Source organism: Podarcis cretensis (assembly GCF_951804945.1).
Source record: "Podarcis cretensis genome assembly, chromosome: 1".
NCBI classification, from domain to species: domain Eukaryota; kingdom Metazoa; phylum Chordata; class Lepidosauria; order Squamata; family Lacertidae; genus Podarcis; species Podarcis cretensis.
In genome coordinates, this window is record NC_137170.1 from 85,830,281 (window position 1) to 85,846,771 (window position 16,491).

Genomic DNA, 16,491 nt, shown 5'->3' on the forward strand with positions numbered 1-16,491 from the left:
TCATTTTAGCCACTGGCCATTTGCATTAGGTGGAACAACGGGTCAGTAAAGAATCCCACAACATCTGGCTGTTTGCAGAATCAGTTTTCCGTGGGCCCCTCAATCATGCGGTGAGCTGAGTTTTATCTATGCAGAATGAGGGCGCAGCTCACCATGTGACCAGTAGAGTGTGCAGACAGCAAGGCACATGGTCACACTCGCCCCAAATTCTCCGAGCGGTGACGAATCCCAGGGAGAATTGGCGAGCCTGGTTTCATTACATGTAAGCATCAGAACCTCTAGCGGAGGGTGGGGGAAAACTACAGTTACCAGCGCCCCTTTCGGTCCGCTTCCTGCTTGCGCCATGGCGTCGTTGCGTAATTTTACGTCGCCGCCATCTCATGCCTGCTAAAAAGAACAGAGCTAGGAACTTAATAGAGTAGCTTGTCTCGTCATATATGGGGAAGCTGGATGTATAATCTGAAAGTGAGAGCTGCCCTTGGTAATTGGCGGTGAGTCAAGATTTCAGCGTAGTTGTTGACTGAGAAGCAGAACTAGAAAGTATTCAGAGAGACAGCAGCTGATACTTTAATTCAGGCCTTACTTCGCGTGGAAATGAGTGCCCTGCCACTGCTAGTACAGTCCAATATTACAGAGGAGCATGGCTTTCAGCAGCCTTGCAATGTAGAGTCACTGAATGAAGGGTGGAAGCAGGGCTAAGGCTGCCTTAAATTTTCAGGCCAAAGTCCACCACATAAAACATGTATCGGGTTCATAGCTGTCAACGTTTCCCTTTTTTTAAGGGAAATTCCTTTATTCCGAATACGATTCCTCGCAAGAAAAGGGAAAGGTTGACGTCTGTGATCGGGTTTCAGTATGAGTGGCACGTTAATTGGATTGTGTCCCTATCAGCTGCACTCCAGAAAAGTTGTGCACAGAAGCCCTGTGTTTACTGACTTGTAGGCAGAAGAGCTGCACTGTTAAATGTTAAAGCAAGTCTAAAATACCGGAAGTAGATGCCTGTATGTTACTCTACCCAGTGAAGTCTATGCTAGCTAGCGAGTAACTGTCTCGTTCTCGCCGCTAGGTGGATGTTGAAACAAAACTACCGTAACCATCATGCCCTGCGGCTACGGAAAGGGGGCGGGGACTAGGGCACATGCGCAGAACGCTCTTTCCTTGTTGCTATGGGAGCCTACGGCAGGGCAGCTGCTGGGAAGAGGTAGAATCCGCGTTCTCTTTTGTTCCTCCGCTGCGACGGTGGCATTTTGGCACCTGTCGCGACTCTTTCCCGGCTGGGGTTTGCGCCGGCGGCAGCCCCTCGTTGCCATGGCGGCGGCGGCGGCGGCGTTGCCTCTCGCGTGCTAAAGATGCCCCGGGAGACGGCGAGGGAGGCAGCGAGGCCTCCGCCCGGGAGGATGTCGCGTCCGCAGATCATCCACAGCGGCCACTTCATGGTGTCGGAGCCCCACGCCGACCCGGACCCCGACCCGGACCCCGAGGCGGCTCTGAGCCAGCCAGGCCAAGGCGCCCCGCCGAGCGCGGCGGAGCGAGCGAGAAGGGCCGGCTCCGCGCGGAAGGCCGCGGCCGGGAAGGCAGGTGACGGGGCCCAGCTGACCGCCGCCGCTTACGACTTCGACACGGTGGACGAGGCCGCGTGCCTGTGCTACCGCTACGGGCCTCGAAGCAGCGGAGCCCTCAGCATCGACCCTTCGCTCACGAAGCTCTTTGAATGCATGACGCTCGCCTACAGGTAAGGGCGGGCCGGGCAGGGCAGCCCCCGAGCGAACGGGGCACAGCGGACCGTGTGTGTCTGGGGGGAAATGTGGAGAGAAACAGTAGGAAGGGATAGAGAAGGGCCCGCCCGGTGGCTTCCTTTCTTTCTTCCGGCCCTTGCCTCTCGGGATGCATTCAGGGAACCAGACTATGCCTTGGGGTTACAGAGTGCCTGCTGTGGGAACTGCAGCACGACCAATTAGCCTGCCATTCATACGCAAGATATACTAGTATGCATGCAGATAAACGATACTCATAAGAGAATCCATCTGCAGGTAACTTGGCATCGTTAAGTAAAAGCCTCGGATTCCTTGTAACTACAGACATAAAGGGCATTTTCACAGCTTGCCTTTGTCGTGTCTGCCATGCCAAGTTAAAATCTAAATGAGTGTATAAATCTAGATTTGTAGCTGCCAGTTAAGAAGTGCTTCCCTACAACCTTTCCTTCCACTTTAAGAACTTTCACTTATGGGAGGCAGGTGTGAGAACAGAGTAGTCAAGGAAGGAAACTGACATTTTAGAGTCAGAAATGCATAAATCTGTTGAAAACAACAAATCCAGTTTTGTAGTTAAAAAAAAAAAAAGCAGGGGACCTAGATATGACATAGAGTTGTGCCTGGTTCTCCAGCATTCTACTACCACTTGCTTTCTGGCATAGTATTCTTTATTTATTTATTTACTCACTCACTCTGGTTGCAGTTCTACACACAAGGGATTAGAATCAATGAATAAGTCTCATTGAACTCCATAGGAGTTACTTCTGAGATAAGGTGCAGAGGATTGCACTGCTGCTTATTTTACTGTATTTGCAAGGTACCCAATAGCGTCTCTAGTGGCATATGGGAATATGTTCATATAAGCACAGCATAGTAAGGTAAAGGAAAAGGTACCCCTGCCCGTACGGGCCAGTTGTGTCCGACTCTAGGGTTGCGTGCTCATCTCGCTCTAGAGGCCGTGAGCCGGCGCTGTCCGAAGACACTTCCAGGTCACGTGGCCAGCGTGACAAAGCTGCAGCTGGTGAGCCAGCACCAGCGCAGCACACGGAAACGTCGTTTACCTTCCCGCTATAAAGCGGTCCCTATTTATCTATTTGCACTTAAGAGTGCTTTCAAACTGCTAGGTGGGCAGGAGCTGGGACGGAACGACGGGAGCTCACCCCGCTGCGGGGATTCGAACCACCGACCACGCGATCGGCAAGTCCTAGACGCTGAGGTTTTACCCGCAGTGCCACCCGCGCAGCACAGCATAGAGGAGGGGAATTCACACTTAACTTTAGTCTTCCCAGAAAATCATATCAGAAAAGCACATCTTGCTGCTTAGACAGTGCTTCTGACCCATACATATTACTTTGGTTTTTATCTACCCCATTTTCAGTGTATCTCATACCCCAGTTGACTTATTCAGCTGTCAAGTCCTTTAATCAGCTCTCAGGTCAGACTCCTTTAATGTGTGGAAAGGAGAGACAGTCTTAAATAATAGAAATTTCTATTTGACAGAGTGTAGTGGATAGATAGTTATCATGAGTATTAAAGTGAGAAATGGACCATGACCCAAGTTGTCCCTACCAGATGCTAGAGACATAATATCAAAAAGCTGTATGGGTTATGTGGGATTAAATATCAGAAAGTATATCTGCTTTGGTAAAGGTCTGTTTTGTCCCCTTTCTGATAGTTGTGTTGCTAAAGCATAAAAACTTGGCAAATTATATAAACAGGAAGTTTTCACAGGACAAGTATTTCTTCCTGTGCTCCCTTTAGCTTCCTAATAGAATTTTAATGTGAACTCTTGTGCACAATTTTAATGATTTATGTTAAGGAACTAATTGGCTTGTTTTGCACAGTCTAGTTTTAATTATTGTTACCTGTGCTGTACTATGTTGAAAATTAATACACGCCCTGAATTTTCTGAATTGGCTGTCCCCCTCCCCACAACATTTCTGAGAAGTAGGAGAGAAACTTGAGCAATGAAACAAGCTGCTTAGAGAGGTAATGAAATTTGCTTCCTTGGAAACTTTCAAAGAAAGGCTGGGTGGGCAACTCTCTGGAATGTTTTACATTACTGTGCTTCAGGGCATAACTTGGACTAGATTAGGGATCAAAAACTTTCAGTCTGCTCGCTGCATATGGCACCCAGAACACTTGATTGCTGGCTGTGTGCCTCTTAAAAGTTTAGAAATTCTAGTGTTTCTTTTTAAAGTAACATTTGACATGATTGCATAGACCATTTTGGACATGTGATGGTAAAACAACAACTCTCTTTTCTGGTTCTTGATGCCAAACAGCCTATCCTGCACTGATCTTGACCTTTGGGATTTCTCCTAGTTCTAAAAATAATTAAAATAAAAAGTACCACACTGGAACAGACAGCATTTGTTTTAACCAGTATCCTGTTCCCAGGAATGTCTGGCCTTGATGTTAGCATATAGAGTTTTGAATTAAATAGCTGTAGTCCTTTCATATAAAAGTTGTATTCTTACCTGAGTTGCACATTCAGTGGATGCTACAGCAGTATGTTGCAGACTAGCTTCCCAACCAATATACCGGTACTTGCTGCAAAATTACTGCTTCTGCCAGTTTTTATGTAACTGCATGTATTTTTCCTACATTTCCTACATCATCTCCTTGTAAATATATATCTATGAAGCAGCTTTAAATCAAGAAAAAAAGTGTTCCGGCATTTTCAGCAACCTAGTGAGCTGGAATAGATCCTCAGAACTGGGATTTTTGGGTCTGTTCTTTGAATTCCAGCATTATGACATTTCAAACGTTGACTCCTTTAGGTATTTTCTAGTTAATCTCCCATAACATTATGAGATGTCATCTTGGACTAAGCAAAAGGACAAAGGTAGTATGAGGAGTTTGAATGCCTGAAGAAATCCCCTCAACAGAGTCCTTTTTGACATTAACTTTGTCAAAAGCTCAATTTACCATATACCTGAGCCCACTGGTTTCAGTGGCAGTGCAAGCCTCTGCCCCCAGCCAGTGAAATAGACATTATATTTTGCTCAATAGTAACATAGAATCATATATTGAATCTTTGCACAGCTATGCATTAGAACTGTGACTGATCTATCTGCCTGGGATTATTCATTCTGTCTCAAGCAGGTGCAGTTTTGAATAAGAAGCTGTTGTGGCAGAACAGCAAAGGGGCATGGGTTCTGAACAGTATCTTGTTTGTTCTTTTACACAACTGTTCAGTGAAACAGCTGCCAGGTTTGAAATGTAATGGGGCAGAGTGCAATAGGGTGGCCTGAGAATGTGGTCCAATACGCTTAGTGTGAGGATTTTCATGTGGGATGTTTGTGCACCTTCACGTGAACTTCTGAAGGGCAAAATATAAGTGTGTGTTGCTACTGATTAAAAAGGGTGCTTGAGTGGAATGCAAGCTGCCAGTATCTGCCTGTATTCCTAAGGAGATGCTGGCTCATTATAATTTCTTCTCCTTCGTAAGAACATACAGATGAGGCACAGTTTTATTTTAACAGTGGAAGAAATAAACCACTGAATTAACCTTCCAAGATGTTTTTAATCATTTGGATTACTCAAGTCAGTACTGTATTTCTCTGTTGTAGAGAGACAAACTCACTAACAAATTGGTTATTAACAGCAAAACACAAATCATTTAACTGGATGTGTTTTAAATTTTGCTGCATTTCTTCAGAATAATTGAATTACCATAGGTTCTGTCCAGGAAATAGTTGTCCAGCACTCACTGACTCTTCGTAGATGGGGTTCTGCAACAATAATGAATGGGGAAGACCCCTTATAGTAAGGCTGGGAGTGGGGGGTATTTCCGCATCTGCCACCTAAAGCCAGGGCTATTTTTTCTTATGTCATAATTGCCACATGGAATTCCACCCCAAGGCTGGTATCTACAGCATACTTTTTAAAAGCAAGATTTTGTCCTTTGTTGAGGAGCTTCATCAGAAAAGCAGGAAGGCAAGTATACATAGAGAGCCATGTAGTTCTGTGGGCAGAGCTTCTGTAATCAACACAGCTTCTTATCCCTATATATGGTCTATAATTATGTTCTACACTTATCAGCATATGCTACTTCTAACCTGTTCATTTTTCTCCTTCTCCCACAGTTTGCTCTAAAAAGTTGAGGAGGAATCAACATCCAGTGAGAGGTTTAGAATAAAGCAGGCATGTTGGGTCAATCTGTGCAAAAGGTGAACATTTGTAGACATCTGAGTAGTTTACAGTTTATAGTTTTGAGTGCAGAATTTAGTTTTTTTTGGCACAGATTAGTAATAAAGTGTGGCTATAGAATAATCAAGCTTATTAAAGAGATGTTCCTGTTCAGTGTGTTTTGAGCTGCCTTCTTCTTTTTCGGGTTGTTGCCTGGCCCTGTTTCCCCTTGAAAGCCAGATATACTTGGTATTACAAGAGGTGTTTTTTTTGGCTTTCTCATTTGTAGTGAGAAACTTGTCTCTCCCAAATGGAAAACCTTCAAAGGGCTGAAACTGCTACAGCGTGACAAGATTCGACTCAATAATGCCATCTGGAGGGCCTGGTATCTGCAGTGTAAGTAGCCTGGAAGAAGGTATTTAAAAAACAACAACAACAACAAAACCAACCATATAAAAGGTGATCCAATATGGGCAGATTAGGTGGGAACCACCAAATTCTGTGTATAAATCCACAAAAAAATGGGTTCTTCCTCCATCCCTACACGTGTTTTCCATGACTTCCTCAACCAAGGAGACTGTTTTACACAGAATTATGTATTGCAAGTTTGCAAAGCTTTATGCTAGCAAAAGTCACGTATTAATTGCTTATGGATTTAAAGCTCTTCAGCTCTACTGCCCTATTTAGTGGATGCTGAAATGGGAGCGACTGCCTGCCAGCCAGCCAGCATTTTCTCTGTTTGGTCCTGCTTGAAGCTGTACTGCGGATTACAGCCTCTTTTCTTTTATTTCATTCTGGATGCAGATGTGGAGAAGCGGCAGAACCCAGTGTGCAGTTTTGTGACCCCACTAGAGTGCAGTGATGTAGATGTGCACCGCAAGCCTGAGGTGAGCAAAGGTTACTTGGGCCTTTCTTACTTAAGAACGTACAAAGAAGACAGATTATGCATTTCTGTAAGTGACCCCTGGCTGCACCTTTATTTGGCAGGCTGTCATCATGGAAGGAAAGTACTGGAAACGCCAAATTGGGGTTGTCATCAGGGAATATCACAAATGGAGGTTGTTTTCCTATACCCAGGTAAGTGTCTTCTCCAGCAAGATGTGTTGTACTTCATGTAGCTCCCCTTCATCCCTAGATGACATGTTCCACCCAAGCTCATACGGTCCTTTTTAGTGTCAACCAAGGAAATCAGGTAGCTCCATCCAGAAGCACCTTGGAACTCCATTGTAAGAAGGTGAATTTTCTAGATGCTTCTTGCCAGGCTATCATAGTCTGGATCTGGTGGTTATGAGGTGATCTGGTACTAGACTGGCAAGGCTACACTTCTGTCTTACTCTGATGGGTGCCTTGGCCTATAGACTCATTTCCACAGCTGCCAAAGGCTCTCATTCTCTTGCCCTCTCTCTTACTTCCACAAAGACACACACTGGTCACCCAGCTATCCCTGTGTGATTATTGTGGTCTGCAATGGCTTGCTGAGGCCTCAGGTGTTCATTGTTGTTGTAGCAGTAGTAGTAGTAATAATAATAATAATAATAATAGTACATTATACCTAGCCCTTCCTCCCAAATGTGTCCAGGGCAGCAATAAGCCAGATAGGATTTTATTTAGCTACCTATGGTTTTCCTCTAGCTAAGTATTGTAATTGTAGTACTTTCAGTGGCCTAATCCTAAACATTCTGTGCATTTTGTTATAGGCTTCAAAGAAGATGGATAAACCCGTCTATGGTTCTTCTCAGGTGCTATTTTAATGCCTTGTTCCTATACTGCACCCTCCAGATTCCCCTTTCCCCATGGCTGAGGGTGGAATTAAAAAAGCTTGGGGGTTGTCTGCAGCCATTCAGTATTCCAGCCCCTCATTTGAGTTTGCCTAAAGTTGGAGTTCACAGCTCTTTCTCTCCCATTCTGGACAGGAAGTAGCTGATGATGTTCCAAGGGCAGAGCTGAAAACGGATGGAACAGATGCAAGCCCCATGGACCTTGACCCCTTGCATGACCTGGATGCACTTCTGGACACCTTCATTTCTAGCCGCAACCCTTATGGTGGCCCCAACCTCCGTGGCCTTGGTGAGAGGCCTTGCTTTGTGCTCATTCCATCTATCCCTGGATCTGCCCCTTTCTACCAAGAAACCCTTTAAGTTTTCTCCACTGTCCCCAGAGGCTAGTACAGATGCCTCTAGAGGGTGGAGAGAGCTTTTGAAGTATCTCCATGTGAGAGCCAGTCCCTTGCTTGTGCACCAGAGAACAATTCTTTGCTATGGAACAAAGTAGCGAGCGAGTGATATTATTTCTCATTTTGTGTCTTCAGCTCACCAGGGAAATGCAGATATGATCCAGCCCACCCTGACCCAACTGCACCCCATCTTTGGGGAGGAGTTTATGGACTTGGACCCCATTCAAGGTAACAGCAGAGGTTTATATGCCTGTCCTTAGTGGTAAGGTGGCGCACCTCAAAGCTGAAAGACATCCTCTGAAGCACTTTGTATGGCTTCTTAAGTCCACTGTGTTTAAATTATGTATCCATACTGTACACACTTAAAAGAATTCCGTTTGTTTATAAATGCTACTGAGTACATGCTGCTAGGATCTTCTGATCAGCTGCAATTCTCTGCAGTGCTTATCTGTAAAAGAGCCCTTGGATTCCTCAGAATTGCAACTTGCATATTTACTAAACTCACTGTTAGGGAGAAAACTGAACAAAATATGAAAAGTGTGTCATTAAAGCCCAAAAATCAAATAGAAACATGTATTATTATTATTTTAAGCCCACAAGTTATTCACCAGTTTTGAAATATTAACTTGTGACCTCAAGAGTAAATAACATCTGAGTCTGGGTCACCATAGTGGGCTGAAAGCTATCACTGGTGAGAGGAGACTATTTCCAACCTGACATTGATGAAATTCTAGTTCACCCAAGGCCAGAGCAGAATGCTGCTGAGCAAACATGATACGTCCTGGTAAGGCTAGACATTATTTAAATCAGCCAGCATGCACATAAAAATCCTCTTTTGGGCGTCCAATGCTCTAATAGAAGACTCATTCTCCATATAATCACATGCATACTGTGCTTTATATATTGTTTGTCCCCTATCCCATTTTCTGAATCAGCCAGGACAAATTCTTCAGGGCCACTGTATATCCCCTTTTCACAGGAAGAAAAAAGTAGGCAAATTAATCTTGTATGAATTCTTAATTTGAAAATCTTAAAACTTACGCATTTGTCATCTCAAAGTTTCTACTTGCAAGTATAGCATCTACATATTGAGCCTATTTCAGTCTCATTCCTGCCACTCTGTCACATAACTCTGAAATTAGCAGTCCCCACCTGCATATTGCTCCAGTTCTTGACTTGAGTTTCTCTACCAACTGGTTCAGTTGACATATCCTGGATTTTAGGTCTCATTGTTCTTCGAAACCACCAATTGATGTCTTCTTGTATGGTGGATGTGAATGAATGAATGTTTATTATTAAGGCCAAACAGCCAGCATACTACCTGTGTGGTGAAATCCTGATGATTCTTTGCTTAATTGGTTCAGACACACAAGCCATTTATCTTCTACCAGTTGCTCTTCATCTCCTCCCAGCCATGTACCTTTTAAATCTTTGCTTTCTTTTCACAGAATTCATCACTTCCTGTCGTTCTCAGCCCATGAGCCAGGTAAGGAGAATAATTTTATCTGATAGCTTACAAACTCCTTGGGCTTCTGCAGCCCCTGATGCTTACTGCAGATACTGGTCTGTGCTTGATTTTGATTTTGGAAAGGCAATAGCCTTTTTCAGCATTGCAAAAAACAACAACTGAGCAGTGGGAGTTTCCCACTTGTATGATTTTCAGTGCAGCCATCTCCAGCCTGGACTCAGGAGTTGTGTTTGATTTGCACTCGCTCTTCTCCCCCCTCTTAGGCTCCTGCAGTAACGGATGCTAATGCTTTGAACCAATGCAACTCAGATACACCTCTCATTGCCCCTGGGACCAAGGATCTCCCACCGCCTGGAGACTCACTCAACCCCATTCCCATCTCACTGGATGTGGAGCCGCCTGTACCTTTGAATGGACAGCAGACCTTCCTGCCATTCTTCCCCACCTCCCCACTGAGGATCAGCCCGCCGCCTGTCTCTCCCATCTTGCGCATGCAGCCTCAAACCACTTTGGTCTTCTCTGTCATCACACACACAGGATCAGAAACAAATTCTCCGTCTGTATTTCGGGACACTTTTGCTGTGCCAGTCTCTGCTCCTGCACCCAAGGATGGGAAATGCAGACACCTGCAACGGATTGCTCCAGCACCCTCCTCTAGCCAGCAGCCAGCCCTTCCCGGTGCTCCGCTCCCCTGCCTGCTTGCAACTGGTATGTCCCTGCAAGGACAGGCTCTCCATAGGGGAAATTGAGGCATTGCTGACCAAGACTACAATGCTTCTCTAGGTCCATTTGGAGTTTTAAGTCATACTGCAGAATTCTCCTTTCTTTTTGGTTGTTTTCTGAAGCAAATCTCACCAGGATCAACTTTTGGAATCCCTAATTTAAACAACTGCATGCATTATTAGTGTTTATTTTGATAGAATTATCTGAAGCTGGCGTTTAGCTGGAGTTTAACTTGGGAATCACTGGAAGCAAAAGCATTTTTCTGTACTGGAAAAATAAAATATGTGGCCCAGGGAGATAGTTTTTTGTGTTACTGCAGAATTTTAAAATTATATACAGTGGTACCTCGATTTTCGAATGTAATCTGTTCCAGAAGACCATTCAAGTTCTGAAACATTCGAAAACCGAAAACTCAGTATAGAATTTTTTTGATGTGGTTTATTTATTGTTTATGACTTTTGTAATTATGTAAATCTTGTTATGCTGTAAGCCGCCTTGAGCATTGTTTTTTTAACTGTGGAAAGGCGGCATACAAATAAAAAAAATGATGATGAAGAACTGAGTATGGAAAACTCAATACGGAAGCCACGTGGCATGTTCGACTTCTGAGGCATGTTTGAAAACCGAAGCATTTATTTTCGGGTTTCCGGCGTTCAAAAACTGAAATGTCTGTCAACGGAGACGTTCAAAAACCAAGGTACCACTGTATCTGACTTGAGCTGATAGGCATTACGTAACAGTGCCTGTATCTCCTTCAGTGGATTTAGGGTTTAGCCTTGCAGAAATTGTGTGTCAAAACTATGTACTGACTAGTCTGTAGAATAGTAAAATGGTTAGTCCACAGGTACTGGAGACGGATTTAAGGTGGCAATCTTACTTGCAACTATACATATGTGTAAAGATGTCTGGGAGCTGCTGTTTAGAAAGGGAAAGAAAAAGTCCTCTATGCCCAGATTCCTGCTTTGATCCCCTTCTTGCTTCTCTGGAGTGTAGTTAAGCGTTTTGTTTCGATGCAGCCAGCAGTTTGAGCCAGGTAAATCAAGCAAAACTACAAATGTCAACATTCGTCCAAATGCTTCATAGTTAAACAGAAAACCTTCAACTCATTAGTAGAAGTGAAATGACAGCTCATTAATATAACTATGCATATTTACTAGCTTTTTAAAGTTATATTTTAATTTTTCTTAGATCTACAAGTGAGCACAGATTTTCTTGACCCATTTCAGAACAAGGCTCTTGTGCCTTGTAGCTTTTTTGAATGGGGAAAGTTGTCAAGAGCTGTAGAGTCTTCTAATGTGCAAGCATTATGAAGAGAGAATCTGTAACTATGAAACTTTCCTCTCTACTCCATTTAAAACTCACACATAAAGGTCCAGAATTCCTATCCTTGTGTGTCTGATGGCAAAGTGGGTACCAAACAGTTGGTGTAAGATTGGCTGGTACATACAGGAATTTTATGAGACGCTAATGGTTATGGGGAAACCAGGCCTAGGTATGTTTTGGAAGGGATCCCTGAGGCAAGGATGCTCATTGGCCTCTCTGTTGGGTAGGGTGCCATGCATTTAAGTAGAGATTATTGGCCTGAATTGTATTTTCAGTTGTGGTGGGTGGGATTTCATAAAGCAGCAGACTCCTTTTCATTAAATAAATTCTGCCACATTCAAAAACTTGGTCTACTGGTGAGCAGCTAAACTGAAGCTGTGTAGTTACAGGGAGTGAGTGATGCTGCTTCAGCCAGCGAAGTTTTGTTCATGCATTGGGGGTTAATACATAGAGGCTGGGAAAATAAGAACATCTCTTTCATCTCTAGGTCCTGCCCCACTGCCCCTCACTCCAGTCATGAACTCTGTGCAGGTAAGGATGCTCTCCTCTGCCACCTTCCTTCTGCGAGGCCTTCTATCTCTGTTCTGCTTTTTGCCTCCTTGGAGTTGACAGGCATGGTATTTTTCTATCTTTCTTTTTAGCTGCTCTTCCTTTCTCTCAACCCTGCTTTTCCTCTCCCACAGGTGTGTGGCGTCCCAAAGCCCCCTGCGAATATGCTGAACCCATTCTCGGCAACGGTGAAGTCTCCTCCACTTGCCTCTGCTGCTGCTTCCCCTGACACTGGTAAGCTGGCTCAGGAGGGTGCAAAGTCACTCGGCCTCTCTTCTTAGTAATATCTCATCCGCTTTCACTGGATTGGTCTATATGCCGTGCCAAAGTAGAAATTGAATACACACCTTAAGAGGAACTCACCTACCCCAGTATTTTTTGGATTATTTCAGGTGCCAAAACCAAGGAGAGAGCTGAGGACAACACTCTCTGCAAACCCCAGGAAGTGGACAAATGCTGTACTGCCAAGGTAATAAGAATATCCACACCACTGTACCCCATCTTGTTGGCTTGAGCGTTGTGGGAGAAGACATCTTTTCTCAAAGACGATAGCCAAAGGGGTAGTTGCCTGGCAGTGTCTCAAATCATGGCTTGATTGGCTCTTGCAGGGAAGTCGCAGATCAACACTTACCTCGGCTGACTATGCCCGCCGTAGGGTCATCAGCTCCGGCTTCAACACTCTTGCCACTCTGGTGTTGACAGGACCTGATCAAAGCAGCACTAAGGTACGCATCCCCCACTGTACCAGAGGGTGGGAGGGCACATATTCTTTGCTGTTTGTCCAGTCCTCCCAATTTGCTTTGTGTACCTGCTGGAGCCATTCTTGTGGTGTTTGCCCTCCCAATCCATTTTACACCTTTACTCCACCCCCTCACCTCCCCAGTTCAGCAAAGCGATGCTCCTGCAGAAAAGTGCGGCACATGTGGAAAGACTGCAGCAAGAGCGCCGACAAGCTCAGGAGACAGTTGAAAGACTACGTGGGGAAATCAAAGAGCTGAGCACTGCCATTGAGTGAGTTGCGGGGCTGGCTTAAGGGGTTTTCACTGGATCAGGGATACAAGTTAAAAGGTGAGAGGAGGACTCCTGTCAACAAGTTGTGGCTTTTCTCTTCCCTGCAGTGACTTTCAACGCCAGCTTCCACCTACGGGAGCTCCTGTGCTGCCACCACAGTCAGATCAGGCTTCTCAACTCTATGAAGAGTATGTCCGCAAGCGCACCCTGCAGGACTGGCGCTTCTGGCTTGTATCCACCACCGAGCATGTGGGGTGGGGTGGGATGGGACAGGTTAGGGTGCAAGAAAGCAAGCAAGGGGAGGTATTTGGCATGGCATCAGTGGCTTGCTGGGTGCTTAAGGGGAGCAGGGAGACTTGGCTGCATAGGCTCCTTAACCTCTTCCAACCTGCAGTTCAGCATGGTGATTAAGCCACTCTTTGAGAGCTACACCAGGACAGTGAGCACAGGCAGTGTCAAGGAATTCTGCGACTCAGTGTTGAGTTGGTTGGAGCAGCACTGCACCCTGCCCATCTTGCGCCCTGGTATGGATCAACAAGGAAATCTAGAAATGTCTTTCCCTTCACTGACCCATCTCTTTCCCCCCCTATGGCTTTCAATGATCCTTGCCTACCTTCTAGCACGTGCTTGTGTATCATTCACCTATCTTACTCCTGCTTGAAGTACTCTTACATTTAACTAAGAGAGTGGAGCAGAACCATGGCTTACCAATTATACTCCACATTCCCGATTCCCTTTTCATGCCTTGCTAAGTTACTAGACACAATTGCCCATCACTATGATCCTTTCCTTGCCCTGATGCAAGATTATTGGACAGTTTCTTAAAGCAAGGCCCAGATGTGACCTTAGGAGTTACCTGGCTTTGTGGTGTTTAGGAAATAATCTAGCTGGAGATGCCAGCTGTTCTCACAAGTCTTCTATTCCTGATACTTCCAGAAGACTTGAAAGGATTCTCTTTCTAGGAATCAGGAGAAAGTGTCTGCATTGAGTTCACTGTTACTGTTTTGGTTTTTTGTCCCACAGCTATCTCTGGCTCCCTCCTGCAGCTAAGCAAGATCACATCCATACTGACTCGGCCAACCCAGTTGCGTGAACAAGCCCTACAAGCGGTAGCTGGCCCTCCACACTACAAGAGCAGCAGCTAGGATGAAGACCAGGTCCAGTGCTATATGGACATCCTCACACACTACCAGGAAAGCCAGCAGCAGGGACCTCTATCTCAGGAATTCATTTGCCATGCAACAAAGAAGCTTATGTTAGACAGTATTGGGGTTTAGATTGCCAGAGCAGAGAATCTCTGAGTATTCAATTTGGTGCTGGACACCTCTTAATATTCTATCTCTCTCTTTTTGCAGAACTTCAGGTAGTAGAGTGGGGGATGTGGGGGATAAGGCAAGACACAGAGCCAGAATGCAGATTTAATTGCCAGATATAGGATGCCAGCCATGGCTTTAGCCTCTTTCAGAACTGGGGTGAAAGATTAGCCACATAAGAATTAGTGTGGCCTCCATTTCCTGTGTTTTCCCACCAGAGGGCAGTGAAAGTGATTCTTGCAGGCCTTCTCAATACGTAGAGCGATACTTCCTCTGTATGATTCGTGGCTTTGTTCCTCACTAAATTTGAGTGTTTGTGGCTAAGTGTCCCACCCCCTCATATGCAGTATATGTTGATGGCAGATTTTACCTATGCAACCATACCCATGACCCCTTTCTGGGGTGTAGAGAATCAATTTCTCCCATCTTTCATTTTAGTTCAGAGACCTTTTGTAGGACACTGTATTTTCTGTAGATCTGCTGAATTTTTACAGGGGGTGGAATCTGACTTCAGCTCAGTATTTGATGGTGTGATGATACTCTTTGCTCTGAGGATTGTACCTTCAGTGTACTGCATAGACTATGCCTGCCATTCTCCATCTCCTATGCTCATGTTTCTTTTCTCAAGTTACATATTAGCTTGGCGTGGAATCTGGAGTTTATTTATGCACAACACATCCTGTACTATGTTTGCCAAACTTTGTTCTAGGCTCCCAGCTAATGTACAATTCTTGACATCTGACCACAAGGAGGTTGTGTGATGGGGAAGACACCACCTTACCACTGATAGGCAACCTGTTCTGTCTCGATTGCATAACCTTCTGCAAATGGCAATACCTCATTCCAAACTCCCAAGTTAGTCATAAAGCTAATGCCTACAGGAACAGGAGCCTAGCTGACTAAACTAGGGAAAAGGCTTTTTTTACCTTTTCCAGAGTTTTGAGTAATATCTGAAGTAGCTCTGGACATTTTGGCACCTGATAAGAGAGAATCCAAATGTCAGACCTCTATCCCCCCACCCCACCCTCCCCCAGTTAACAGGTACAACCATTGAAACTAGCAGGAACTGTGGCGGTGCATAGATCCTTTTCATTCCTGATGGATAACTTTATCTTTCATTACCAGATGAAAGCCTTTGATGATCGGAAATTGTTCTAGCTGCTTGTGTACAAGATATTCTAATACTTATGTGTCCAGAAATACACGAGAGAAAGAGTTGGAAGGGACCACGAGGATCATCTAGTCCAACCCCTTGCAATGCAGGAATCTCTCACCCAACGTGGGGTTCCTTGTTGAGATCTGGCCTAGGTGTGCGTGGTTTTCTTTTCTTTTTACTGATTTATTATTTCTTTGTTCTGCTACAGGCCCAAAACTTTCAGCAACAAAACCAAAAAAGCTATTCTATTATCCTATAGGAATATAGTAATAGTATGGCAGTTTTCCATCAGCCACTTTAACCAAGGAATGGGCAACTGATTGATTCCCATGGGAGACTCACCTCAATATACAAAATCTACTTCAAGCCCAGGTGTGCTTTCAGTCTGTGGGATGTTATATGTCCCTTTTCTGTACCTCTTTTACTCATGAATGATGGTGGTGCTTTTTAAGAGTCTGCATTAGCTGAAGGTAACCACTCTGCATTTATGTGAAGTTAATGCACAATACAGCTGACCCTTTCACTGTTCAGCATGGGAGGTTTACTGCAGAAAAGACTTCCAGTGCTTGCTCACCTAGATGTAATTACTGATAGCACTTTACTTCCTCCAGTCCTGTAGGATTTCTTCAGTTAACGTGTATTAAAAACGAATGAGAGTACACATGAACTATGAATTCTATCTTGAAAAATATTCAGTGGACCATTTGAGATTTCTTGTGTTTCTATATCATTTTGTAATTTTAGCACTATTTCTGTATGTTCCACATATGTCACTAAAATACATTTGAGTAATCTTTAAGCGTTGTTTTCCTTTTTCACAATTCAGAAACTCCACTCTTTTCATACATGTAGGCAGCTGCCAGCCTTTGGCCAAACTGCAAAAGCACCTG

The 16,491-nt window shown here is 44.6% G+C and overlaps 1 protein-coding gene across 1 annotated transcript; it reads left to right on the forward strand.

Annotated features, from left to right (window-relative positions):
- Positions 1 to 872: 872 nt before the first annotated feature.
- On the forward strand, positions 873 to 16,400 carry LOC307227020 (MLX-interacting protein-like). Its single transcript, XM_079996099.1, has 17 exons — positions 873 to 1,732; positions 6,175 to 6,281; positions 6,690 to 6,772; positions 6,873 to 6,962; positions 7,583 to 7,624; positions 7,799 to 7,952; positions 8,194 to 8,286; positions 9,507 to 9,544; positions 9,790 to 10,234; positions 12,060 to 12,103; positions 12,256 to 12,355; positions 12,514 to 12,590; positions 12,730 to 12,846; positions 13,005 to 13,132; positions 13,240 to 13,363; positions 13,527 to 13,656; positions 14,156 to 16,400. Exons 1-17 carry the CDS (start codon positions 1,350 to 1,352, stop codon positions 14,275 to 14,277), a joined length of 2,277 nt encoding a protein of 758 aa, XP_079852225.1. The 5' UTR covers positions 873 to 1,349; the 3' UTR covers positions 14,278 to 16,400.
- The last annotated feature ends 91 nt before the right edge of the window (positions 16,401 to 16,491 follow it).